The 26610-nt window shown below is 48.4% G+C and overlaps 1 protein-coding gene across 15 annotated transcripts in view; it reads right to left on the minus strand.

Moving 5' to 3' along the window:
- The window catches only part of LOC144946487 (ankyrin-2-like), a 253800-nt gene that overhangs the window by 77409 nt on the left and 149781 nt on the right, over window positions 1-26610 (minus strand). For 9 of the 15 annotated variants that reach the window (XM_078875404.1, XM_078875413.1, XM_078875412.1 and 6 more), the window contains exons 3-12: window positions 26427-26525; window positions 26167-26265; window positions 14800-14898; window positions 11731-11916; window positions 10175-10198; window positions 7752-7850; window positions 6059-6157; window positions 4398-4496; window positions 2432-2629; window positions 2234-2269 (exon numbers count right to left, since the gene is read on the minus strand). In XM_078875404.1, coding sequence (XP_078731530.1) covers window positions 2234-2269; window positions 2432-2629; window positions 4398-4496; window positions 6059-6157; window positions 7752-7850; window positions 10175-10198; window positions 11731-11916; window positions 14800-14898; window positions 26167-26265; window positions 26427-26525 — 1038 coding nt within the window. The remainder of the gene's footprint in view (window positions 1-2233; window positions 2270-2431; window positions 2630-4397; window positions 4497-6058; window positions 6158-7751; window positions 7851-10174; window positions 10199-11730; window positions 11917-14799; window positions 14899-26166; window positions 26266-26426; window positions 26526-26610) is intronic. The other 6 variants (XM_078875418.1, XM_078875417.1, XM_078875408.1 and 3 more) reach the window with 3 other exon arrangements.

Here is a 26610-nt window from a genome sequence, read left to right on the forward strand (position 1 = left end):
CACGCAGCCGCTCGTAATCCAGGCGTGGTCTTCCCCGTCAGGCTGTGCGTTGAGCATTCCCCCTCTCAAGCCTTCGCCACGCACTACTGCGGGCACCTCCAGGAGCTCTGGAGCTGAAGATGCCGCCGCAGCCGTGCGTCGAGAAAGCTCGTGAGAATAAACACTCGACAACACGTGGCCCAACCCGGAAGAGACTGTACGCACACTTTGAACATCAAGTCCATCGAGAACAAACGGTAAACAAAGCCCAGCACGCAACACATCGTAGAGCAGTGCTTCTCAACCGTTCTCTCACACTCCCGAAGCTCGCTCGACCTTCGCGAAACACGGTTTGCCCAACTGCGCGTGCCCGACCGAGGGAGTTGAGGAGGGCCGAGGGGGTGGGGGGCCGACGGCCGTCTTGCTGCTACCAAACTGCGCCGCGACCAGTGGAGAGGGGAGGGCGGGAGGAGGCGGGGGTGCTGGATTGGCCACTAAACGGCTAAACAGGAGGAGTAGGAGAGTTCGTCTGTCCCAGCTTGCCAACGAGGTTCTTTCCTTTCCTATTCTTACTAAAATACCGCCACAACACAACCGCTCGCCGTGCTGCGGCACATCCGTTGTGAAGCAATGCTGTGTGGAGGATGGGATGACTCTTTGGTTCTTTCGGTAAAGTCACGTATAAAGAGAAAATAATAAATTAAATACTAGCATACGACGTTTCGATTGCAACGCAAGCAATCATCATTAGGCATAAATGAAATAGAAACACAAATCTAGTATACTTAGAAATGTAATGTAATACGTTCTTCTTTAGCATTCTCAGGAAGAACGTAATCAACCAGGTAGGGTGTTGACTGTTATGTTATCCGACTCTCTGTTGTATTACATTACATTTCTAAGTATACTAGATTTGTGTTTCTATTTCATTTATACCTGATGATGATTGCTTGTGTTGCAATCGAAACGTCGTATGCTAGCATTTAATTTATTATTTTCTCTTTCTACGTGACTTTACCCAATGAACCAAAGACTAATTCCTGCAGTCACGAAAGCTCCAAATTAAGTATGAGGATGGGATGGACCGACACGGTGGTGTAAAAGCGGCGCGCTTCTCAAACTCCAGTCGTTGTGACCGCACTCGCCGCCAGTCCGGTACGCATGGCGGTGGAGTGACCCACGTAAGCACGGCGGTGGCATGACCCACGTACGCATGGCGATGGCGTGACCCACATACACACAGCGGCGAGAATTTGTAGGAAAAAAATTACGGGGAGGCGTTGTCACTGGGGGTAGTCGCGAGTTCTGGAGTTTGAGAAACTGTGGCTGATATGAAGACGCAACGCGAACATAAATGATCGGCTCTTATTTTGCAGAACCGTACCCAGGATTGTTTCCCAGGCTGTCTGACTTTCGTGTGAAGGTTCATTCTTGCAAAAAAACTTTGAAAGTTCAGGTCACCCACTCCATTGTAGCTCTCTCGTGATGTGCCTGTTTTCACGGTTTATATAAAGCAGAAAGTAGGGTATGTGCGTACATAAGACTGTCGCATTTGGAGGTGTTTTGTGGGAATAGCTTTCGACTTGTGGTCCAAAACTGTGACAAACGGAGGCACTGGGGTGCCCATTGTGTTTATTAGCACGGGACAGCCCAAGAACCTGAGTTCTAAGTTACATTGTAGTCACACCGCTGAAGTGCAATAATTTCTACACTTAAATAATGCCCTTCATCATATCGTCCTCTATTTATCTAAGTTGAGCCACGCTCAGTTTCAAGACGTTTTTGTTAAAGAGGGTCTTGCATCGAGATGTATAGATGTCAGCAGAAAGCACGAGTAATTGGAAACAACTCGCACATACAAGGAGGTAATACTCAAAAGCTCCATATAGATGGATTCAAGAATGCTTTTCTGCACTGCCGTTTCCTGACCACTCCGCAGCTCAAGCCTGCCTCGCCTGGTGGGTCCCAGGCCGACACCCGCGGAGGAACTAACCACGCTCGAAGCTTGCTTAGCTTCTGAGATCTGACAAGACCGGTGCTGCATTTAGGTTGAGTTAGTCGACGGCGGTCTACAGAATAAGAGCAATTCATTTCCTATTGGTTGCATCTTCCTGCAATGTGGGGAACACGGACAGGAGCACGATAGTTGAAACACAACTCGTGCACACGAGAGGTTACGGTGAGACACACACACGCGCGCATGCACGTGCGTGCGGGTAAAGAGCAATCGAGTGTGCAGGCGGTGTAACTGCACCGGAACCCCGTGGCCTTGAGGGGCCCGGGTGCCAGGCTACAAAGAAGGGGGGGGGGGGGGAGGGGCGGAGAGGAGGGAGAATCGGACAGAGTGGAGGCCTCCCACGTTTCATTCCTTGCGCCACCGGTACGTGCACGCGTGTGTGTGTGCGCGTGTGTGTGTGTGCGCGTGTGCGTGCGACACGAGAAGCTGACGCACCAGCGCTCGGACGTTGGGGTTGGCGCCCTTGTCCAGGAGCACCTTGGCGGTGCGGTAGTGGCCGCAGTGCGCCGCCACGTGCAGCGCCGTCAGGTAGTCCAGGGTGATGTCGTCGACGGGCGCGCGGTACTGCATGAGCACCTGCACGCACTCCACGTGGTCGCCCTGCGTCGCCATGTGCAGCGGGGAGAGCCCGTTCTGTGGGTGGGGGGGGGGGGTGGGGAGGCGGGGGGGCACGCACACACGGAGGCAGGGGTCACCCGTGTTGCCGTGCACACCGTTGGTAGCGAGAGCTGTGTGCGAGCGCACTATTCACCCTTTCCCGTTCTGAAACGACTGCAAGTTGCAGGGTGGGTGTCCCGTTCGCCTCTGAAGCTTGGAAGACGCAAGCGGCTGAGGGTTTATTTTATTTAGAAAGGCGTAGTAGCGCCATTGTTTTTCAAGATATTGTACTCACCGCAGAATACTATAGCGACACAACCGCACTCTATAACAGCGAAACAGGAATCGAACTCGGGTTACCAGTTTTATACTGCAGTGCGCTAACCGCTGCACTACTGCTTCTTTAGGACGCGCACGTACGCGTACACACACAAAGATCCTCCAGGTAGCCATGAATATTGTTGGTGGCAAGGGCTGTTAGCGAGAGCACCACAAATCATCAATCATTCAAAAAAATTAAGTCTGGAATCAATATGCTTTGTTCGCTGAACAAACAGCTTACAGCAGAGGCATGTAATGGTGCATCAATTGGGTGACTATAATCTATTATTGCGTTTCCACGACATGCATCAAACGATGCGTGTACAGCAATAATTAATTATTTATGGTGTATGAAAATTACATGCAAAGGATTAGCTCAGTTTACGATTAGAGCTCATGTGGTGAACAAAACTGTATGTGAAACAATATGAAAGGAACAGAAAAAGATTTTTTTTTAATGCTTATCAAATCTGAACCCCCTTATTGTGACAATCCATCAAATCATTGGGGGAGGTGAATCGTTACACACCACAAGGCTGACAGTAGAACGTGAAAGCCAGAAGTGAGTGCGCAGCACAGGAACAAACGTCGGGATTCAAATGTAGCCAAGTGTTCAGTGGCTTTGCTGCTGGGAAAACGTGAAGGTGCAGGTCTGCATTTTCTTTCTCAAGGCACTGCCGGTGGAAAGGCACCCCTCGAGAGAGTGAGAGTATCTTCTTGGTTCTTTCGATAAAGTCACGTAGAATGGAAATAATAATAAAATAATAAATATAAAACAAAATAAAATAATTCTCACGACGTTTTGGCCACAACGCAAGCAGCCGTCCTCAAGTGAAGAACAGGTCTGTCGAGAAGACAGAGTCTGTTTCCATTCTACGTGACTTTACCGAAAGAACCAAGAAGATTAATCCCTGCAGTCACGAAAGCTTTAAATCGAGAGTGAGAGTATTTGGCCTACTCTTCTACACTGGCCCGACCATCTTAGAAGAGGTGGGTGAACCACACACTTTAACCCACCACACGTGACCGACCGATCGCCTAACCGCTGGTTGGACAGGGGGTTTTGAATCGAAGCGGCGTGACCTCCGCGAGAGGTCGTAAACTCTCTTACCTTGTTCATAATCAACGTTTTTGGGTTTAGATCGCGCTATTTATAAATGTGTCGTAACCCTCCACCACCCGACACGGCAAATCAGTAAAAAAGTGTCACATTGACAAAAGACAAATAGTTCACTGCTTTAGCCCACCGGTGTGTTGAAGCGTGAAACCACAACATTTACAATTTGAGTGGTTTCACGCTTCAACACACCGGTGGGCTAAAGAAGTGAACTATTTGTCTTTTGTCAACGTGACACTTTTTTACTGATTGGCCGTGTCGGGTGGTGGAGGGTTACGACACATTTATAAATAACGCGATCTAAACCCAAAAACGTTGATTATGAATAATATTGGTCGCGAAAGCCTACGTGTTAAACTCTCTTACCTTGGTCTTGGCGAGTATCGGGGCGCCCTGCTCCAGCAGAATCTCCACCACCTGCTCGTGGCCGCTCCGGGCCGCACAATGCAGCGGGGTCAGTCCGTCCTGGCGGTGTGCGGAGATGTGGGAGGGTGGAGTGTATAGAACATCAGTCCCCAAGGGTGAAGTCCCAAGTGATTTGCTGTTGAAATGAAACTGAACTATTTTTTTTATTTTAGCAGATAAAGCCCACTGAGCTATATGGCTCTTTTTCAGAAGCGACCTGGCCACAAATGTGGATTATCGTTTTGTGGAAATTTACAGCAGTCAAATCATCTAAACGCATGTTTATAAATGCGGAAGGGAAAAACCGGAGGACCCGGAGAAAAATCCACATGACCACGGGGAGAGAGAGACGCAAACGCCAAATATACAGGCCTCAGACTCGGGACCGAACCCATGACCTCCTGCACACCAGGCAAGGGAGATAACATCTCGTTACCATGGCGCTCTTCAGCTCTGATCCGGTGGAGGAAATTTCACATTCCTATGGCAGAAGTGAGTCTTTATGTAGGACAACCACTGTTGACTTCACCCAAAACGTCGTAGTTGTTTTAATCCACCCAAGTGGGATGATGGGCTGAGTCAACCCTCAAGCAGGATTTGAACTTCCAAACTTCAAATTGTGAGCCGCTTCACTCTACCACTCAGCCACCTGGTGGCCAAGCAAAGGTGCATCAATATTCGGATGATTTTTGCCTTGTTCACTCATCAATGCATCCCTGAGAACCGGTACCATCATTTATATATATAGGAGATTCCAAGAAACTTCGGGGGACTGCGTTGGCTTTGGTGAAAAAATGTACAGGAAAAAGAATGCAATCACTCTCATGTTGCGAAATGTACCCGACATGTTCACGTACTTTATATCCGTGAGAATAAGTTGAGCCATCGGCGAAGGCTATCATTGTTCATCGGCGAAGGCTATCATTGTTCATAGGCGAAGGCTATCATTGTTCATCGGCGAAAGCTGCGATTGTGTCAGGGAGGTCATCACTGGTCATGGCCATTGCGAATTGGAATGAAGTCCAAAGTGAAATTTTGGACGTGTTTGGGGAGACAAATGAGATGGGGCTCTCCCTTTGGTTGCTTTCAAAAATGCGGTACACTGGGGGGTTTGGTGGCAGTGGGATTATGATCCATGTTGGGGCTACCCCACCCAACTCTGTGAACTTTCTGATGATAATTATCTGAATTATAGTTGATTTCCTGCACCTCGACCACATCCAGCTTACAGCCTTAGTCATGGCCCATGCCAGAGGCTTATGTTGTATGCACGTGGAACTTCTGTCGTACCGTACGTAGCTAACCGTGCAAATCAGAGTTGCGGGAGAAGGACAACAAACTAAGGACAAAAAGTAGTTTGAAAGAAATTAGTTTTCAATTTAGATTTAAAACTCCAGTGGCTTCCGAATATCTGCAGTAAGCGCGTTCCAAACGGCTGCAGAGGTGCATCTGAAAGTGCGAGCTGCGGTGACTGTCTTTGTACGACAGTTGGCCAAAAGCCGCTGCTGCGAGGATGACCGGAGTTCACGTGAGATCGGCGAAGTACTGTGGTTCAATTGTGGAAAGCACTTTTGGTGTAATGAGTGGTTGTGTTGGTGGGGGGGGGGCAGCGTGACTCTCACCCGGGTCTTGCCGTCGATGTTCGCTCCATGCTCGAGAAGCAGGCGAACCACGTTCCCGTTGCCTCTCTTGGACGACACATGCAGAGGTGTGATTCCGTTCTGCACGGTCACGCACGCACAGTCACGCACGCACAGTCACGCACGCACAGTCACGCACGCACAGTCACGCACGCACAGTCACGCACGCACAGTCACGCACGCACAGTCACGCACGCACAGTCACGCACACAGTCACGCACACACAGTCACGCACTCACAGTCACGCACACACAGTCACGCACACACAGTCACGCACACACAGTCACGCACGCACAGTCACGCACGCACAGTCACGCACGCACAGTCACGCACGCACAGTCACGCACGCACAGTCACGCACGCACAGTCACGCACACAGTCACGCACACACAGTCACGCACTCACAGCCACGCACACACAGTCACGCACACAGTCACGCACACAGTCACGCACACACAGTCACACACGCACAGTCACGCACGCACAGTCACGCACACAGTCACGCACTCACAGTCACGCACACACAGTCACGCACTCACAGTCACGCACACACAGTCACGCACTCAGTCACGCACACACAGTCACGCACTCACAGTCACGCACACACAGTCACGCACTCACAGTCACGCACACACAGTCATGCACGCACAGTCACACACGGTCACACACGGTCACACACGGTCATGCACGCACGAGCGACGTGAGCGCCTTCCAAAGGTAACCGCTATCTCACCGCTCCACCTCCTCCAAAGCGATGACATCAGTGCAAAGGTCGATCCTGGTCAACACAGCCACACTGACAGTGTGCAGGCCAGGTATAAAGATAATGACGGAGACTTGTGTTGCCTCCGAAACGTCGTGATTTTTATTTTATTTTATTTTTATTAATTTTGATGTTTTACCTACGTGACTTTACCGAAAAAACCTAAGAATATAATAGACATCGTCATCAATCATCATCACCACCGCCATCATCATCACCACCGCCACCATCATCCTCCTCCTGTCTCCATAAACTGCTTAGTTAAAATTCATCATCCTCAATCAATAAAGGAATTACTGTCATTGTCATCTCTGCTGATGATTCCTTCATGGTGAAGGAATTACCACGGTTGGCTACGTGCGGTGCGAATAAAGTTTGACACACATACAACCTGATAGACTCACAGTGATGACATCACCTTTACTCTATTTTAGACCAAAACAGGGAGACTTCTGCACAATTCTGGCTATTGCGTGATGAAACTGGTTGTAATCACCAGCGAAACGTCTTGTAAATGATGTGGGTTTACTCTCCAACACACCGGTGTGCTGAAGTAGTAAGTGGCACGTTTTGTTTACATGAAGAACCTTACTAATTGGCTATGTCGGGTGGTGGCGGGTTAACAATACATTTATATTGACGCGATCCAACCCAAAAAACCTTTATCATTAATAATATTTGTCGCGAAAGCCTACGTGTTAAACATACAACCATGACAAGGGCCTTAATCCAGCAAGTGAAACATCAATGACTCTTGAAGCTGATAACAAGAACGAAATCATCATCATCATCAACAGCGGCAGCACTGAGAACGAATTTCGAACGCAGTCGGCCAAACATCCCAACGCAGGATCCTGTCGACGAAAGGCCCCCCCCCCCCCACCCCCCCACCGAGACCGAGCAGCTCCTCACGTTGGCAGCGAAGTTGACGGCGGCTCCACGGTTCAGCAGCAGCGTGGCCACGTTGATGTTCCCGTAGTGGGCGGCGATGTGAAGGGGCGTGAATCCGCTCTGGAACAAACGCGGGCGCACGCGCGCGCATCGTCCGTCAGCCTCTGGGCGCGAGGAGCGCCGCACTGCTACACTCCTCGGGCAGCTGCGCCGGTGCCAGGGACTTTCTCGCGTTGGTAAACATTGCTCCCATTGACGAAGAAAACACGTCGGCAACCTTGGTGAAGGTGGTGGTGGTGGTGTTAGTGATGGTGTCTGATTTCGATTTGAAGCTTTCGTGACTGCAGGGATTCGTCTTCTTGGTTCTTTCGGTAAAGTCACGTAGAAGGGAAATAATAAAAGAATAAAAATAAAACATAATAAATAAAATTATTTTATAAATACATTTATTTTATTATGTTTTATTTTTATTATTTTATTATTTCCCTTCTATGTGACTTTACCGAAAGAACCAAGAAGATGATGGTGTCTGGTTTTCGAGTCCGTCTGTACGTATTTGCCTCTCTGTCTCTTTTTGTTTCTGTATGTGTGGATATTTAGTTTTTTTTTAATACTTTAACAAGAGCTGGGTACAAGGTTAAGGCACAAACCGTAACAAGAGGGGGCGGGGGGGGGTACAGAAATGTCGTGGAGCGAGCCCCGAACTTGGGGTTCCTGGGTTCTGGGCACGGGCGAGGATTGAGCCCACGTGTGTGGACATTTCTACATTTCCAGATTTTAAGTTTTCTTTGGTTTTTTCGGTAAAGTCACGTAGGTAAAAAATTAAAATAAATTAAATCACGACGTTTCGGGCGCAACACAAGCGTCCTTCTTCAGGTGGGGACAACGTAGCGAAAGCACAACCGCTTAAGTGTGTGATTATAAGAAAAAATTACACACTTAAGCGGTGTGCTTTCGCTAAGTTTCCCCCACCTGAAGAAGGATGCTTGTGTTGCGCCCGAAACGTCGTGATTTAATTTATCAAAAATTTTTACCTACGTGAATTTACCGAAAAAAACAAAGAGTATTTCTACATTTCTCTGTCCCTCTCTCTCAGTCACTAGGTTTCCATTAAAAAGATAAATAATTCAGCCTATATTTGAATAAAAACATAGGTTGTATACAATTTGAATGTTGTTTGAAGTATATTTTATTTTAAAAAAATAAACATTATAGGTATATTGATACGTGAGGTTGATTGTATATGCGTTTTATTTACATGTTATCGTTTTGTAATAAGTACAGTTCGCAGCAATAATCCATTACACCAAATCACAGCCCTAGAAATCACAAAATGCTGAAAAATATTAATTGCAGAACTAATCGAGCAAGGCGTTAAATTTTTTACGGAGCTCAAAGCCGTAACTAATCATGCGCGAGCTCACTCATGTGCCAGACTAACGTGCGTGCATGTCTTCATTAGCCATAGCCTCTAAACGGGTCATTCGATCTGCTAAGTCACATTCATTCGTACAATGTTTAACATTGATGGTGTGTGGTGAGTGGGTGGGGTGGTAGGTGAAAAGGTAGGTAGGCAATTTGTTGAGTAGGTATGTGGATGGGTGAGTCGGCAGGTAGTTGATATGGTGAACAGGCATGTGGGTGGGTCAGTGGGTAGGTAGGTGATTTGGTTAGTAGGTATGTGGATAGGTGAGTAGGTAAGTAATTCGTTTGGTGAGTAGGTATGTGGGTGGGTGGGTGTGTGGGTGAGTAGATAGGAATGTGGGTGAGTAGTAATGTGGATGGGTAGGTATGGGGTTGGGTAGGTAGTTGTATGGGTAGGTATGTATGTGGATGAGTAAGAAGATGAGTGCTTTGGCTGTGGGTGGGTAGGAATGTAGGTAGGTAAATGGGTTAGTAGGTAGGTACATGAGTAGATAGGTGGGTGAGTAGGTTCGTGGGTATGTAGGTATGTAGAGGTAGGTAGGTGGGTGTTCCAGTAGGTAGAAGGGTGGGTGGGTATGTAGGTAGTTGGCTAATGAAAAGAGGGGGAAAATAAAAAATACAACACTGCAAAACTTAAATAAAATAAACATTATAATCTTATATTCTTGGTTCTTTCGGTAAAGTCACGTAGAAGGGAAATAATACACGCTTCAACAATCATTCTTAAGATCGTACAACAATGGTTCATCAGCAAAAGCAATATTATTTTGCTTAATGCAGTTGGCGCATCACTGCCAAACAGCTGATATTCACAGTCAGCAAAATAAAAATGTCCCTGTCACAATGGAATAATACCCATGTAGGATTAAACAAAGTGTTCTCGTACGTGTGCACAAAGATCTAACGAAACTCTGCAGTCACGCGGTGCACTGAAGGTGCAGAGCGTGCGGGCGGGCGTCACGATACAAACTGGGAAGCCAGCTACGTTTCACGAGAAACGCCAAAGCGCGAAACGTTACCTCCGTAGTTCTGTTCACCATCATCTGGGGGTTTGCGTTGCCAAAAAAATTCAGGACAGAAAACACAACAGTCTTTATCCTTTTTCAAAGACAAAATCATTGCGATGCATTTTGCACATTTATATATCATGATTGTATATATCGGGTCAAACACGCAATAGCTGTTGCGGGCATCAAAAATAGGTTCCTGCACAATAGTGCAATCCATTATTTACAATCTCCATAAAGTGCATCACCAGGCACTAGATCCTCCGTAATCCATGAAATCCCAAGCAGGCACAGCGTGCGTGTGTGCGAGCATGCGTACACTCATTAAGGCAATGTGACGTGGCTGTCAGGTCGCGGCCTGTTTCAAATAACGTAGAAATAATCTCGAATATTTTGAACGCTGCAATTGTTCGCGCCTCAAGCGGTTAGATGCGTCGCACGTTTACATCGGCGACAAGGTTGCATGGACAGAAGGAAGGTCAGCACGGCACACGATGGGTGGTGGGGTGGCCAACACCACGTCTGGCCGCCTTTGTCTCCCCACTGCCCGATGTTTACACACTGCACCAGCTGGGTACTCATTTAAGGAGAGGCCCAGGACAGGTTAAAATATTTGCCAATCAAACTCGGGTCGCAGGTTAGTAGCGGAGTCCGCTAAACCCTTTCACTACCGCTCCCGATAAAACATGGTCAATACAGACACACAAGACAAAGGTCCCCCATATAGCGTTAACATATAGTTAGGAAGATGTTTACTACACACCACATCAGGTACTCATTTTAGGTTGAGTCGACCAAACGCTCCCCAAAGATCCCCCGTATAGCCCTTACAGATTGTAGGAGAAAGTGCCGTTAGCGAGCACCTATGAAGGCTGGCACAGCACCCAGATGCCTTTTTCTCCCCAGTGACGATGTTTACTACACACCACATCAGGTACTTATTTGAGTCCGAGTCGACCTACCGCTCCCCCACATGCGCACACAAAGACAAAGATCCCCCGTATATTATTTGGTTCTTTCGGTTAAGTCACGTCTAAAGATAAAATAATAAATTAAATTAAATAATAGAATACGACGTTTCGATTGCAACACAACGTCGTATTCTATTATTCAATTTAATTTATTATTTTATCTTTAGACGTGACTTAACCGAAAGAACCAAATAATAATTCCTGCAGTCACGAAAGTTCTAAAATTAAAATCCCCCGTATAGCCTTAACAGACTGTAGGGGCAAGTGCTGTTAGCGAGCACCTATGAAGGCGGCAACGGTACACGAGGGGGTGGGTGGCCAGCACCACGCCCGACCGCCTTTGTCTCCCTAGTGGTGATGTTTACACACCGCACCAGGTACTCATTTGAGGCTGAGTCGACCTAGGGGAGGCCCAGGACCGGTTCAGATAATCCTCACTGGTGTTGGCTGTGAGCGGGAATCGAACTCGGGTCGCCGGGTTCATAGCGCAGCGCGCTAACCGCTACACTACCGCTCCCCACCCATGCGCACACACACGCGTACACACACGCGTACACGCACACGTACACGCACACATGCAGGCAGTGCGGGCGGCACCTTGGACTGCACGTCTGCGTTGTGGTCGTTGTGCAGCAGCAGCGCGGCCGCCTTGGTGTCATCCTTGCGCGCGGCAATGTGCAGCGCCGGCAGCCGCACCTTGCCCTTGGTGTCATTCTCGAGCAGCACGGCCACCACCTGGTCGTGGCCTTGCTGCAGCGCCACGGCCAGCGGCGTGAAGCCATCCTGCACCGCGCCAATCCCACCACCATCATCATCATCATCCTTCTGGAGACGTCAACTCTCTTAAGTGCACAACAAACTTCCCAGCCGTTGAGGCAAGACTTAATTCGCACCGCAATTAAAGATAACACGTAAACATTTTCTGTGAAATTTGCCTTGAAAAGAATTTAAAGGAAATTCTGATTTGCATGGAAATTGACTGCGGTGTGTGGGGGGGGGAGCACGCTATCAATACGGAACACGCTGCTGTATTTGAGCTGCGGCAATTTCACTAGCCGCGCACCCACAGCCTCAATCAGCGCCAGCACGACCGCCCCGGCAGCAGCAGCAGTCGCGACATCATTCGGCCCGGCAACGTCACCAAAGTCAACGCAAGTTCGTGCTTTTTTTCATTCTTTCTATGCTTGCACATGATGGAGCTAAATGCCACTGTCGCGGTCTCCTGGCCAAGACGAGAGGGCTTCAGGAGAGAGAGAGAGTTCGTGTCGTTGTTCTGCTCCCCTCCTCGTCCGTTGAATGAGCGCAGACCACGGGGGGTTTACGATACGGTCCACAGTGTGGGGTTGCATGGACACAGTCATGGACACAGTCCCACTCCTGTGGCTTGTGTTTGCTGTATCCTCCATGTGTCTCTGTATTTATCTCTATGAATCTCTATGGCTCTCGATGATTATACAAGTCTGTGTCTCTATGCGTTTAGTATGTGGTCCACGGTTTCCGTTGCAATGCCACAATTACTTTGGTTTGTCTATAATGTACCATTCATTATAATCACAGTGTTTGAACACAGACCTCCGCAGGCCTCTTAATGCAAAGTAGCCAGCAGCTTTGAGTAGCAACCACAGTTCAGCAGATAGCAACCCAATGTTAATTGCCGGTTAGTTGGGGACGAGGGGGGGAAAGGAATCGGGGGGGAAGGGGGAATTGGGGGGGGGTCATTGGGAATTTTGTTCATGGTCTGGCCTCATGAAAAACACATTACAGTTTGTTTCATCTAGAAACGTTAGAAATATTATTCACGTGTTAAGTTTATTTAAATATGAACAAATAAAGGATGCTACACTTCATCTGTTTTTCTCATTGGGTTGTTTTCATTTCGCCCTCCAGTTTTTTCCCCCCACTTGACGGAGATTAATCCTCCCGAGTGGAGATAAACCGAGTGGGCGGTGGGGAGGGGGAGAGGAACCGGGGTGGGGGGAGGGGTCGGGGTGGAGTGGGGGGAGGGGCCGGGGTGGGGTGGGGGCAGGGGCCGGGGTGGGGGGAGGGGTCGGGGTGGAGTGGGGGGAGGGGCCGGGGTGGAGTGGGGGGAGGGGCCGGGGTGGGGGGAGGGGTCGGGGTGGAGTGGGGGGAGGGGCCGGGGTGGGGTGGGGGCAGGGGCCGGGGTGGAAGGGGGGGGGACGCCGGGGTGGGGTGAGGGGGAGGGGCCGGGGTGGGGTGGGGGGAGGGGCCGGGGTGGGGTGGGGGGAGGATCCGGGGTGGGGTGGGGGGAGGGGGTGGGGTGGGGGGAGGAGCCGGGGTGGGGTGTCGGGAGGGGCTGGGGTGGGGGGAGGGGCCGGGGTGGGGTGAGGGGGTCAATTCTGCTCTGGCTTCCCAGGGGCAAAGATACCTAAATCTGGCCCTGGTTTCTTGAAATGAACAAGGTTATCGGAGCTTGGGGAAGAGACACGATAAAATGATAAAATGAGAGTTGCAAAGTTGAGCAGAGTGAGGAAGGGAGGAATAAAATCGTTGAGTTCTATGCAGCTGAACACTCTGTGGGTGAAGTCACGTAGAAGGGAAATAATAAAATAATAATAAAAAACATTATAAAAGAATACATTTTATTATTTTATTATTTCCCTTCTACGTGACATTACCGAAAGAACCAAGAAGATGAATCCCTGCAGTCACGAAAGCTTTAAATCGAAATTTACTCTGTGGGTGAGCGAGTTCATCCAGTACGAGACCCTGACGAAGGTTGAGATGTCACGGCGTTGCAACGACTGGGCCAGTAGCAGTAAAAGAGAGACAAGGAAGGGAAGAAGTGGGTGAATACCATGCGCAAAAATAGCTGTCACAGGACTGCGTGAGCTACAAAGGTGGGCAGCTGAGGGTAGTGGATCAAAATCAATGGTTGTGTCGGGTGTCAGGGGAAGGGAACCCACCAATAGGAGGGTTCGTGGGACGGTGACAGGAGAAGGGGGAGGGGTAATCGAGGAGATATAAGGGGAGAACGGGCGGGAAGAAGGGGCTTTTGTCGGGAACGAGATTGAGACGGCTGGGGACAGGTGTGGATGTGAGAAAAGGATTAAAAGACGAACCCCCTGCAACCTTGTGTCGGCTCTCCTTTACAGTTGTACTATATTTCTATGCTCCCAGGGCTATGCTCCCTGCCTTCCCCAGCATTGGTGATGTAAGGTCAAATATAACTCCATGACCCGTAGAGGGTGGGAAGCCCTCACACAGGAAAGTGTTGACAACAGAGCTGTACGTGTACCTGTGCAAGCAAATTAAGTGCAAGTCCACTTGGTAGGTGGTGTTACCTCCTCGGTTGACATCTCGCCTTGTGCTCAATATTTCACCTCATTCACGGTCTGATCAACGCCTTACCCAATCAATGTCACACGTGGTCAATGACTCACTTTGGGTGATTCTTCACCTGGTCTGCACCTGATTTGATGAGGTCTCTCTCCCCTGGTGAACATATTATCTGCTCAGATCTTCACCCCGGTTGGCATCTCACCTGGTTGACAATGGCCACGATCAGGGTGAATTGGCCCTACGTGTGAATCACCATCATCTGTCACCATCATCCACCACCTCCGGTGAGCACGGTTGGCTATGTACGGTGCTTATGAAGTTCTACATACATCCAGCCCCCAGTAGGCCTATTCTATTGCGTCTCACCTCGGTGGCGATGCCCTGGTTGGCTGTGTTCTCCAGCAGATATTTGACGACGTCCAAGTGATTCTCTTGCGCCGCCATGTACAGCGGAGTGAAACCATTCTGTAAGCGCACGCAACATCGCGTACACACACACACCGCACACAAACACGCACGTGTGGACACATTAAGTACGACACAAGTCAAACTGTCTCCCTGGTTTAAACAGGCGTTTGGTTAGTTCTCATTTCTATTTGCAGCCCTACACCATCATTTTTTTATCACAGCCATGATCCATTCACTGTGGGATGAAGGCCTCCATAAACTGCCGCCAGCCCTCGCGTTTCTGCGATGCACTCATCCCCCGAGCTGCTGCACAAGAGCTCATATCGTTCGTCGCTCCATGTCGGTGGTAATAGTCATGCTCTCCCAATGGACTCCCACGTGGTAAAGACCATTCTACAGATATAACTACGGCCTACAGATAGTCAATCTTATATTTTTAGTTGGCACACACACACACACCTCGATAGCGATACACATCGACACACTCTTACTCATCGTGTTGTCGGATCTTTATTATTTTTATTATCCCATTTCTGTTCACACCATGCAGTGCACCCCCTCATGTCACATAAGATGGCATCCCAGCTGCCCCTTCGATTGCCTCCTACCCACACTATGTGGTGCTTTTTTTCAAAGCTGGAAATTTCAAAATAATCATGCTGTATTATTATATATAAAAAAAAAAAGTTTTGCTGGCTGGCTGGATAGCTGGAGGGAGGGCTGCTAGTTGAGTGAAACTTTTTAAAATGAAATTATTGATAGTTCGGCCGAGACCATCAACCCAAGAAAACCCAATTTAATGAAGGTTGCTTGCCGAGTGCAGGATGTCAGTGTTGTTAGCTCAGTGCCTACACAGAGCATTATCTCCCTGAGCCACCTGGCCATTTCAATGTCACATAATTTGTAACGACTCCGAAGCTGATGGCAAACTTCAAATTAACTCTTCGTGAAGATTACTGGCGAAGTTACACTGCCCTTTATTATTCCACTGGATTAACGCCACCCCACCCCGTGTCAGTCACGAGGGTTGCTTGACCATACTTCACCACATTTTGTTGGTGCGGGTTGGTGAAGGGGGGGGGAGGAGAGGCGGGTGACCAGGACCGGTTATCACTCCCAAGCGATATTAGCCAGAGAGCCGAGAATCCAAGTCAGGGCGCCGGGTTCGTAGCGGAGTTGGCCTCACCAGCGAGGATCAAACACGGAGGCAGAGTCAAGCAACTCAGCCAAGGGTACCGCATCACGTAAATATATACAGCAATACCTCGGTGTACGTCGGGGATGCGTTCCTGAAAGGTGCGACGAATATTGAAATGACGTCAATAAAAGCGATTTACAGGGTAAGTCGTGGCGAAGGCTATTCTTACATACCTAGAAGATGAAACCAAAAAAAATCACAAAACTATCGGCTTGCGGCAACACCTGCTGACGACGATGAGCACCGCTCACGGCGGCCGTTGCCATCGTCGGTCCGTGTTTGCGAATCGAAATGGGCCGTAAATCGCGCTTCTGATATGGGGCATGAGCCACAAGCTATTTTAAAGCATTGCCCCCCTCGACCCCCAGCGTCCTCATTACCAGGCCTCGCGCTCACATCATGCGGGACACGGGGACTGTGAGACAACGGCAAGTGGGGAAATCGATGGATGGGGGCCGGGGGTTTGGAAGGCGATTATCTAAAAACAGCACCGTGGGGCCGGCCGGTAAAAGCCCGGGGCAAACTGGCACGTCGCCTACATCATGATTATGTTCGTTATTGTGTTTCCACACCACCGTCACACCACTGCCATGTTTTATTATCGTCTAATGTGCTGTCAAATATACAGGGGTGTGTGTGCACGTTTGCGCCCTTGTCCGTTTGCCTTGGTGCATGTGAATACGCTTGTGTGTAAATGTGTGCCTTAATAGATTCTGACCAACAACAGTTTAAGGTCATATGGAAGGATATTTGTCTTTCATTTTGAAATGTGGGCTGTGCATGAATACATGGGTGTTATGGGAAATGGTGTAATAGTAGTTAACGCGCAATGCTTCAAACTTCACTTCCAAAGTTCGAGCCCCGGCTGTGGCAAACATCGGTAGAAAATATCTGAACTGGTTCTGGGCATTCCCTAGGTCAACTCAGCCTTAAACGAGTACCTGGTGTGGTTTGTAAACATCAGCACTCGGGAGACAAATGCAGCTGGGCATGCTACTGGCCATACCACCCTTTATTACACCGCCCTGGCCTTAATAGGTCCTCGCTAACAGCACTTGCCCTCACAGTCTGTTAAGGCTATAGGGGGATCTTTGTCTGTATATATATGTGCACTTGGGCTAATTCTCTCAACGATCCTCTCAGCCTAGAGCATACCTTTTGGAGTATGAAAGTATGAAATGTGCTTTTATGAATGCAGACCATTTTCCCGTGTCAGTGAAATGTGTTCGAAGTCACTTCAATCGGCCAATCAAATCATAGACGAGCCTACGGTTAGAGGCTGGGCTCTCCAATTCTTTACGTAATCGATTAACACACTGGTTATCAGCCAATCGGAAGAGCACGAAAATCTTTTGGAGGGATAAAGTGTCGCGTCACCACGCGTGCCGCTCGCTGGGAACAAATGGCTCGGTGATGTTAGTGGCGTCATCCACACGCATCACGCTGGGCATTGTGAGGGCACCGTCGATTTTTTTTTAAAGAGGCTGAGTAATCAACCACAAAAATAGCAACAACAGAAAAACGTCAACTGAAACTATAAAAACTAAACTATTTTTATTTTACCAGGTAAGGCCCACTGAGCTGTATAGCTTTCAGAAGCGACCTGGCCACATCAAAAATGACAGCTCAACGAAGTGGCTTATCACGTGGAAATGTATAGCAGCCAAATACTCGAAACGTGTGATGTTGATTCTAAATGTGGAGGGAAAAACCAGAGGACCCGGATAAAAATCCACACGACCACGAGGAGATAACAGGAAAACTCCAAGGGTAAGGATCAACACAATGGTCAATAATGCTGTGGCCTTAAACGAAAAATAGATATTATAGGCAATGTGTTGGGCAATGGGCCCTTCTTCATGGCACATCGAGGCCTGTTGAGAGTGGATAATTTGAGTTGGATACTGAACTTTATACCATGGGGCCATATGAATTATATTGTTTTAAATGTTTTCCGATGAACAATTTTTTTGGGGGGAATATGAATGTCTGCATTTATAGCTCATGAGCAACGGGCAAAAATAGTTGATTATACAGTTGAGACAATTGATCGACTCTTCCAATGATCGTCCCAGCTGTAAATGACAACACAATGTGTCTGTACACAGTATGCATGTGTGTTTGTTGAACTTCTTTCGCACCGTACGTAGCCAACCGTGCTAATCGGAGGTACCTTGCCGCATATAAATAATTTTCATTATTTTAAAAGGTTAGGCCTCAGTAACGACTTTCCTTAAATTAAAGTAATCGCATTCATTACACAACGGATGTTTTTTTTGCCCATGAATTATCGACCAGACTGCTACCACCAACTCATTGGTTTAATGGCTTAATAACCGGCGGCGGGAAGAATTAACAGCCCTGAGAGCCAGCGATGCTGGCTCTCAGGGCTTGAACACGGCCAGCGTGCACTCTTGCCATGTACGTACAAGTCGTTTTGTCAATCCACTGCTGGATAAAAACGCATGCATGTAGAACTGATTTTGCATCCTACGTAGCCAACCGTGCGAATCGGTGGTGCGGGGGAAGGACAACAAGCTACACACACAAAAACTGTTCTAAAGAAATTCGTTCCCAATATAGATGCGGATACTGGTCCAGACCGGGTTTGTGTAAGCGGGGGTCCATAGACTCGGTATCACAAACGTACAGTACAATATGTTCTGCTCTACTCCCCTCCCAACAATAGTTCGTGATAGTCACCCATCCAAGCACTATCCAGGCTCAATCCCTGATTTAGGCTACCAAGATCTAATAGGATCTGGGCACGCACTCCGTTAGGTGACAGCGGTGTCGCACAGATACACACACGCTCTCTGGCGCGCGCGACCGTAAATCCAATCCTCACACGAAGGAGCCGATTCCTTCCAGGGGAACGCCAGACGGGGGAGAGTGGGGCCTTCCTCTTGACAAATTTACTGCGTCATTTTCTCATGAGCCAGCCCTACCTTGGCAAGCCAATTGGAATTTAGACTGGGTGGGAAAAATAAAAAAAACCAACTACAAGTCATACTGTGTCAGCCGATCATAAATATTGAAATGTGGTGAGATACGACGGCCTGTGACTCCACCGACGAGTCGCACTTAAGTTTAAATTTCGGAGGATGGCGGTGTGGCGTTCAAGGGTTAAATCAATTTTCTGTCCCGGATTCGGCAGGAGGCCAGCCCCGGCACATCCCTCTCCCATCCCTCTCCCACCTCCACCACTCACCTCCCACCTTCTGCACCCACCACCTCCCCTCCCACCTTATCCCCACTGACACAAAGGAGAATGTTAATCTCGTGGAATGGATAGGAGATGACGCTAAGGTATTTCGGACGACTTGCTCGTGCAAAACCTGGCGCCCGCCCAGAAGCTCAGATATCGTGTCGTCCCTTACGCCATTACGGATAACAAGCGACAAAAATAATAAAAGGTACTTGCAAAGGGGGGGCACGAGAAGACGTGGGCAGTACCCATAGTCACTCTTCCGCACCACGTTGCATCCTGATGATTGACTAACTGCGGTAAAATGATTTTTTTATATTGCAAGTCCAAAGCGTGCTAAGCATTGCCCGGCAGTAGCATCCCCTGTGATAGTAAAAACGGCCTCCAATTACTCTTTGGTTCTTTCGGTAAAGTCACGTATAAAGAGGAAATAATAAATTAAATATTAGCATACGACGTTTTCGATTGCATAGGCACGTCTCTCTCTCTCTATGTATCTCTGTGATATCTGTCTCTACTTATATGTCTGTCTAAATGTCTCTGGTTCTGTGTTTTATCTCTCTCTCAAATTTAGCATTCTCAGGAAGAACGTAATCAACCGGGTAGGATGTTAACTGTTATGTTATCCGACTCTCTGTTGTATTACATTACATTTCTAAGTATACTAGATTTGTGTTTCTATTTCATTTATACCTGATGACGATTGTTTGTGTTGCAATCGAAACGTCGTATGCTAGTATTTAATTGATTATTTTCTCTTTATACGTGACTTCACCGAAAGAACCAGAGTAATTCCTGCAGTCACGAAAGCTCCAAATGAAGTACGGCCTCCATTTGCTCGGCAAAGACTCGATGAGTCCGAAGGCTTCCTGTCAAGAGGGTCCTGCTGCTGCTACTGCTACGTCAGGACGTTGGGTAGATTCATGAACGAGGGTTTTGGCTTCATGGGAGAGAAAGTCCGAGTCACTGGAGAGGGCCCACACTGTTGGTTATAGTTATCCATTGCTGTAACAGCCCAAGCCTACAACACATGGTATTCCTCAGCAGTCACACATCAGAAGTACTGATTTGGAGTACTAACCAGGCTCAACATGGTCTCAGTACTACTATACTTGGATCTGTGTGCAAGCAACGTGCAACATTCAACCGGTACAAACACTCAAATAACCCTCATCTACAAAGCATTATTTTCCTTTCAACGAAAGTGTTATTGATGTGCTGATTTTTCACTTGCAATTTGTGCTTTTGCACCACTGCCAAAGCAATATCACAAAAAGTAACGATCATGTAACAGTGAAAGAAAAGTGCTGTTGCAGGAGTTTAGTCGATGGCATAGACACGAGGGATTGTTTCATTACCTAAAATTAAAGGAACATTTTGTCCAACAGTCCTCGAGTACAATTTCCATGTCTTTCCATTTGTAGGACTGAATACAATAGTTACGAGTTAACTGCATCAATGTTTAATGGCTTTGATTTCTTGTCTTGGTACGTTATTATGTTTATTTGGCCGCGTCGCACTGTCTGATTACTGCCGATCGTTTCTGCTCATCAATTTGTTTATTTACGTTTGTCAAGTAATCTGCAATTGATTTCCGTAAATAGATTTTGTTCGTTTTCCTCTGTAAAACATCACCGCGGGTTTCCCTTGCAAACAAAATACTTTAACCTCAAGGGGCTCTCACCTGCCTATGATATATACATCACTGAATGAATGACTCGTTGATTTAATAATTGATAAATTGAGCCATCGATTCAGTTAGTCGATCAGTATGTAGGTCGCGGTGTTGGTGGGGTAAAGTGTGGGGAGCGATTGTGTAATCGTCACTGACCTACACCAGTGACGATTATCTGAACCGGTACTGGGCCTCCCCTAGGTCGACTCAGCCTCAAATGAGTACCTGGTGCGGTGTGTAAACATCGCTACTGGGGAGACAAAGGCGGCCGGGCGTGGTGCTGGCTACCAAACCCTTCGTGTGCCGTTCCAGCCTTCATAGATGCTCGCTAACAGCACTTGCTCCGACAGTCTGTTAAGGCTAAACGGAAGATCTTGGTCTTGGGGCAAAGTGTGGGGTTTTCCACCCATTCAAGACATCTGTTCAGCATGGAAGAGTAGGCCAGCCCAACCCTCGAAAGTGACTTTCGATGCTTCCCCCTCATGGTGCGGCTAAGTAATTGCAGGGTCTGCACCTGTGCCTTTTATCTGTAATAATCCCAGGGGTCTCCTTGGCAAATACAGCAACCCATTTTCATCCCGGTGGTCTCGCATCCAGGTTCTGAACAAACATCACTGACAAGACTAATGGACTGACTGATCGACCGAGTGAGTCGTCGTTTCATTCCAATATGAGCGCGGCACGCCGAGCCAGAGGTCCAAAAGGATTCGCCTCCGCAGAAAAACATTTCCGCCCACCAACAAAGCAAAGACAAAGATCCCCGTATAGCCTTTAAGACTGTTGGGGCAAGTGCTGTTTGCGAGGAGCACGCATGAAGGCCCGAACGGTACACGAGGGAGTGATATAGCCAGCACCACACCCGACCGCCTTTGTCTCCCCAATGGCGATGTTTACAAACCGCACCAGGTTCTCATTTGAGGCCGAGTCGACCTAGGGGATGCCCAGGACGGGTTCAAATAATCGTCACTGGGTGTTGGCCGTGAAAAGAGAAGCGAACTCGGGCCGCTGGGTTCGTAGCGCAGTGCGCTAACCGCTGCACCACCGCTCCCCCTTTGCGCCCACCATCCACTACCCTGACGTGCGCGCTCCACAATAAAAGCCGCAAAACCACATCCGCGCAGCGGGGTTGGTGGAAAATGCTCGACAGATGGGAGCAGCGAGCGCTCGGCCACTTTCAAGGCCGGGGTGGGGAATGAGAGAGGGGTGGGGGAGGTGGCGGGGAGGGGGATTGTGGAGCAGATCCACACTGGGGCGTGGGCTCTGCGGCAAGCGGAGCGAGTGGCTGCTGCTGCTGCGTACGTGGTGGGGTCTTGCTCGAGAGGGAGCGAGCCTTGTACAATGCAGGCACGCGGGAGACGCGTGCATGTACGTGCGTGCGTGTAGGTCCGTGCATGTGCGTGAGTGTAGGTCCGTACATGTGCGTGCGTGGGGAGCGGTGGTGTAGCGGTTAGCGCGCTGCGCTATAAACCCGGCGACCCGAGTTCGATTCCCGCTCACGGCCAACACCAGTGACGATTATCTGAAGCGGTCCCGGGCCTCCCCTAGATCGACTCAGCCTAAAATGAGTACCTAGTGCGATGTGTAAACATCGCCGCTAGGGAGACAAAGGCGGCCGGGCGTGGTGTTGACCACCCACCCCCTCGTGTGCCGTGCCGGCCTTCATAGGTGCTCGCTAACAGCACTTGCCCCTACAGTCTGTTAAGGCTATACGGGGGATCTTTGTCTTTGTGCGTGCAAGACGCGTACGCGCACTCATCTCTCTGCGCGCGCCGTTTGACTCGCTGCCGAAAATTTGTGACCTCGATAACGAATACAATAGACTCCACGATTCGGGGCTTCTCTATAACGTACCGTGGCCGGCCAACTGGTGGGGCCGATGGGGCGAGGGTGGTGTCGGTAGGTCTGGTGGGGCGAGGGTGGTGTCGGTAGGTCTGGTGGGGCGAGGGTGGTGTCGGTAGGTCTGGTGGGGCGAGGGTGGTGTCGGTAGGTCTGGTGGGGCGAGGGTGGTGTCGGTAGGTCTGGTGGGGCGAGGGTGGTGGGGCCCGACTCGTGATAAAAAGGAAACCCGAAATACTGTAATGTTTTTTTTTTCCGCTCATCAAATAATTCTGTGATGTTTGCTGCTGATGCTGCAGCATTGGCAATGGTGTACAAGCACGAAAACACAACACGAACTCAACACGTTCATCAATAATCGACATCCCCCCCCGTCCCAGCTCCTTCCTCCACCTCTGCAAGCTCCCATAACCCAGCAGACGCCACTGATACTAAACATTGATACTGTATACTGCCCTCCTGGGTAAAATCTTCAATACCTTTTCCCACACTCTATGGTTTTTTCTGTAAAGTCACGTAGGTATAAAATAAAATACAAAAAATAAAATAAAAACATTCTTTTATACCTAAAAAATAAATTGTATTATTTTTGTATTTTATTTTATACCTAAAAAAAAACTTTTATTATTTGTAGCATTTTTAGTATTTTATTTTATACCTAAAAAATTAATGTTATTATTTTTATTATTTTAGTATTTTATTTTAAACCTAAAAAAATACTTTCATTATTTGTAGTATTTTTTGGTATTTTATTTTATACCTAAAAAAAATAATTTTATTATTTTTATTATTTTAGTATTTTATTTTATACCTACGTGACTTTACCGAAAGAACCAGAGGGTATTGATCATTGCAGTCACGAAAACTTCAGACCTTTTCCCACCTTGCGCCTCCACAAACTCCAACGGCTACTCCAGGCGTTGCCCGATACACGCGCACACATCCTCACACGCTCACCGCAGCTTCATCCACTCGTTCGCTCACTCACACTCGCTCATTTTCTCACTTACCCATCCATTCGCTCATTCGCTCACACGCTCTTCTCTCTGTTAGCCATTACCACTTATTGCAGAGCATTCATGACCTTGGTATACTATGCTTCTGGTTAGATTTACGATATTATCTGTCCGTCTTAGTCTCTGACTACCTCTGCTCTTATTTGCATCAATCAACTTTACCAAATCACCCCCCAGTTTGTCCATATTTTTCCTTTTGCACCTCTAGCTGTGAGGATTATCTGAACCGGTCCTGGGCCTCCCCTAGGTCGACTCAGCCTCAAATATGTACTTGGTGTGGTGTGTCAACATCACCAATAGAGAGACAAAGGCGGCCGGGCGTGGTACTGGCCACCCACCCCCTCGAGGGCTGTGCTGGCCTTCATCGGTGCTTGCTAACAGCACTTGCTCCTAGAGCCTGTTATGCCTATACGGGGGGTCTTTGTCTTTGTGTCCCCCCAAACATGTTAGTTTCTGCATACTGTACCGTATATTTGATGGTATATCGCCAATATTTGTCATGCAATCTGTTGTGGTGACTGTGTGTGTGTGTGAACATGTTTCTCTCTGCCCTACTCATTACTAAAATTGTGTCGCCCCGATAATCAAACCCCTCTGCAATTTGGGGCTTTGCTATAACATTGGGTACGCTATCCTCCTGATGACATTTACAATAATATCCCAGTCTCTAATGGTCTCCATCTACCGCTTTTCCTTTTTTTACATTCATGCCACTTCATCAAACATCAGCAGTGTGTACAGATGTACCTCGTCACGCATATGGCGACGCGTTCCAAATGTAATAATAGGGTTTTTCCCCTTTTTTCTGGCAACAAAACTAAAGCCTCGACCAAATTGGTGCTCAAAAGAAAGCTGTCCCTTGGTGTGGACCAATCAGTTTCAAGGACAATGCATATATTATCAGTGTGTTTTTTGTTTGCATTTTGACTGCAAGTATTGTGGTTAATGCAGACATGAATCCTTGTAAAAAGGTTTCAGTTTTGTTGCCAGAAAAAAAAGGGGAAAAACCCTATTATTATATTTTGGTACTGGCGAAGGAGGTCTAATGATGACGTTCCAAATGCATTCGTTTTCGTCTTTCTGTCATGATCCACAGTCTAGCCTTGCCACCAATCTCTTAGTTATTATTGCTGTCCTTGGAATATGCAATGATCTTCACCACCACCGAATTAAACAAATCTGTCATCTGCATCATGGGACCTCCTTTGCCAGTAGCAAAATATGAGAATAGGGTTTTCCCCTTTTTTCTGGCAACAAAACAGGTGTTAAGTTGTTAAAACACCAAACTGAAACCTTCTACAAGGAATCATGTCTGCATTAACCACAATACTTGTGGTCAGAATGCAAACAAAAAACATACTCTGATATTCTACGCATTGTCCTTGAAACTGATTGGTCCACACCAGAGGCAGCTTTCTTTTTGAGCCTCGTCTCAAACGGTGTTAGACCAGAGGACGCCAAAAGGCCAATTAAGTAAACGTTTATAAAATTGGCAGTCCACATTCGTCGTAATGCATTCTGGTGGGCCAGGTTACGGCACCCCGACGCCCCAGGAAGGGAATTTCACAACATTCACGTGATTCACCTGCACCACCTCCACAGTGCTGGGGGATTACAGGCAAGTGCATGTAATTTGCACAAGTTGTAGATAACCGTTTCTAAACCGTGTGATTTGATGCATATATCACGAGCTTAATAATACATTTTAATTGATCAATTGATGCATTTGCACATGTCCAGTGTGTAGCGAATTTGTATGTGTGTGTGTGTGTACGCATGTGGTGCAGGACATCTGCATGAGTGCAAGCATACACACACAGTACACTAAGTGTTCATGTGTGTGTGTGGAGGAAGCTCATGAAGGATGCGAGTGCACAACTTCAGACCATCGCGCTCTGGCAAAAACGGAGGGCGCTCACAACAATGAACAGAGCGCTACAACGCAGCAAGGTGGCGTAGTGGGCAGCACGGGCTGCGCACATCTGCCAGCCATCGAGCCCATAACACCTGTGTCTGTGAGCTCCTACCAGCGGAGCCTCATTGGATGCTTTCCCACTACCCCAAAGTGCACCTAGCCTGGTACGAACTCTGTGGCGACGTCACTGTCACCACTAAGTGACGACCCGTAGCCGGTTGCTGTTGCTGTTGTTGTACTGCACGTACTCACGTGCGTTTGTAGTGAGCGTGCGCGCGTGTGTACATGTGCGCGTGTACGTGCACGCGTGTGTACATGTGCGCGTGCGTGTGTTCGTGCGTGCGTACATGTGCGTATGTGTGCGTACGTGCGTGCGTGTGTACATGTGCGTGTGTGTGCGTACGTGCGCGCGCGTGTACGTGCGCGTGTGTACATGTGCGCGTGTGTGCGTACGTGCACGCGCAAGTGCGAGCTCACCTGCGACTGCGCATTCACGTCGGCGCTGTGCAGCACGAGGATGGCCACGGTGCTCGCCTGCCCCGCGAGCGACGCGATATGCAGCGCCGTGTTGCCCTTCTGCACCGCCGAGGGGTCACAACAAGTGCGGAGTTCACGCCGAGCGGACGCCGACCCTCATTACACCGGCAATCGCAAAGCATAACCGACTTAAGACGAGAGAATCACGATTAAATTTTTGTAATTTAAGGAATGTAATTTAGTTGTGCCGGGTTTTGGACCTTGGTAGCTGCGTCGACGCTGGCCCCTCGAGACAGCAGCTCCTTGACCACGCCCACGTGGCCTTCCTTAGATGCCAGGTGCAGCGCATTGAGACCGTTCTGCAGTGGACACAGAAACAGATAGATGGATTGAGATTAATGGACACGCATACAGGCAGATGAATGGATGGATAGGTGGATGGAA

Source organism: Lampetra fluviatilis, chromosome 41 (assembly GCF_964198595.1).
Source record: "Lampetra fluviatilis chromosome 41, kcLamFluv1.1, whole genome shotgun sequence".
Lineage (NCBI taxonomy): Eukaryota > Metazoa > Chordata > Hyperoartia > Petromyzontiformes > Petromyzontidae > Lampetra > Lampetra fluviatilis.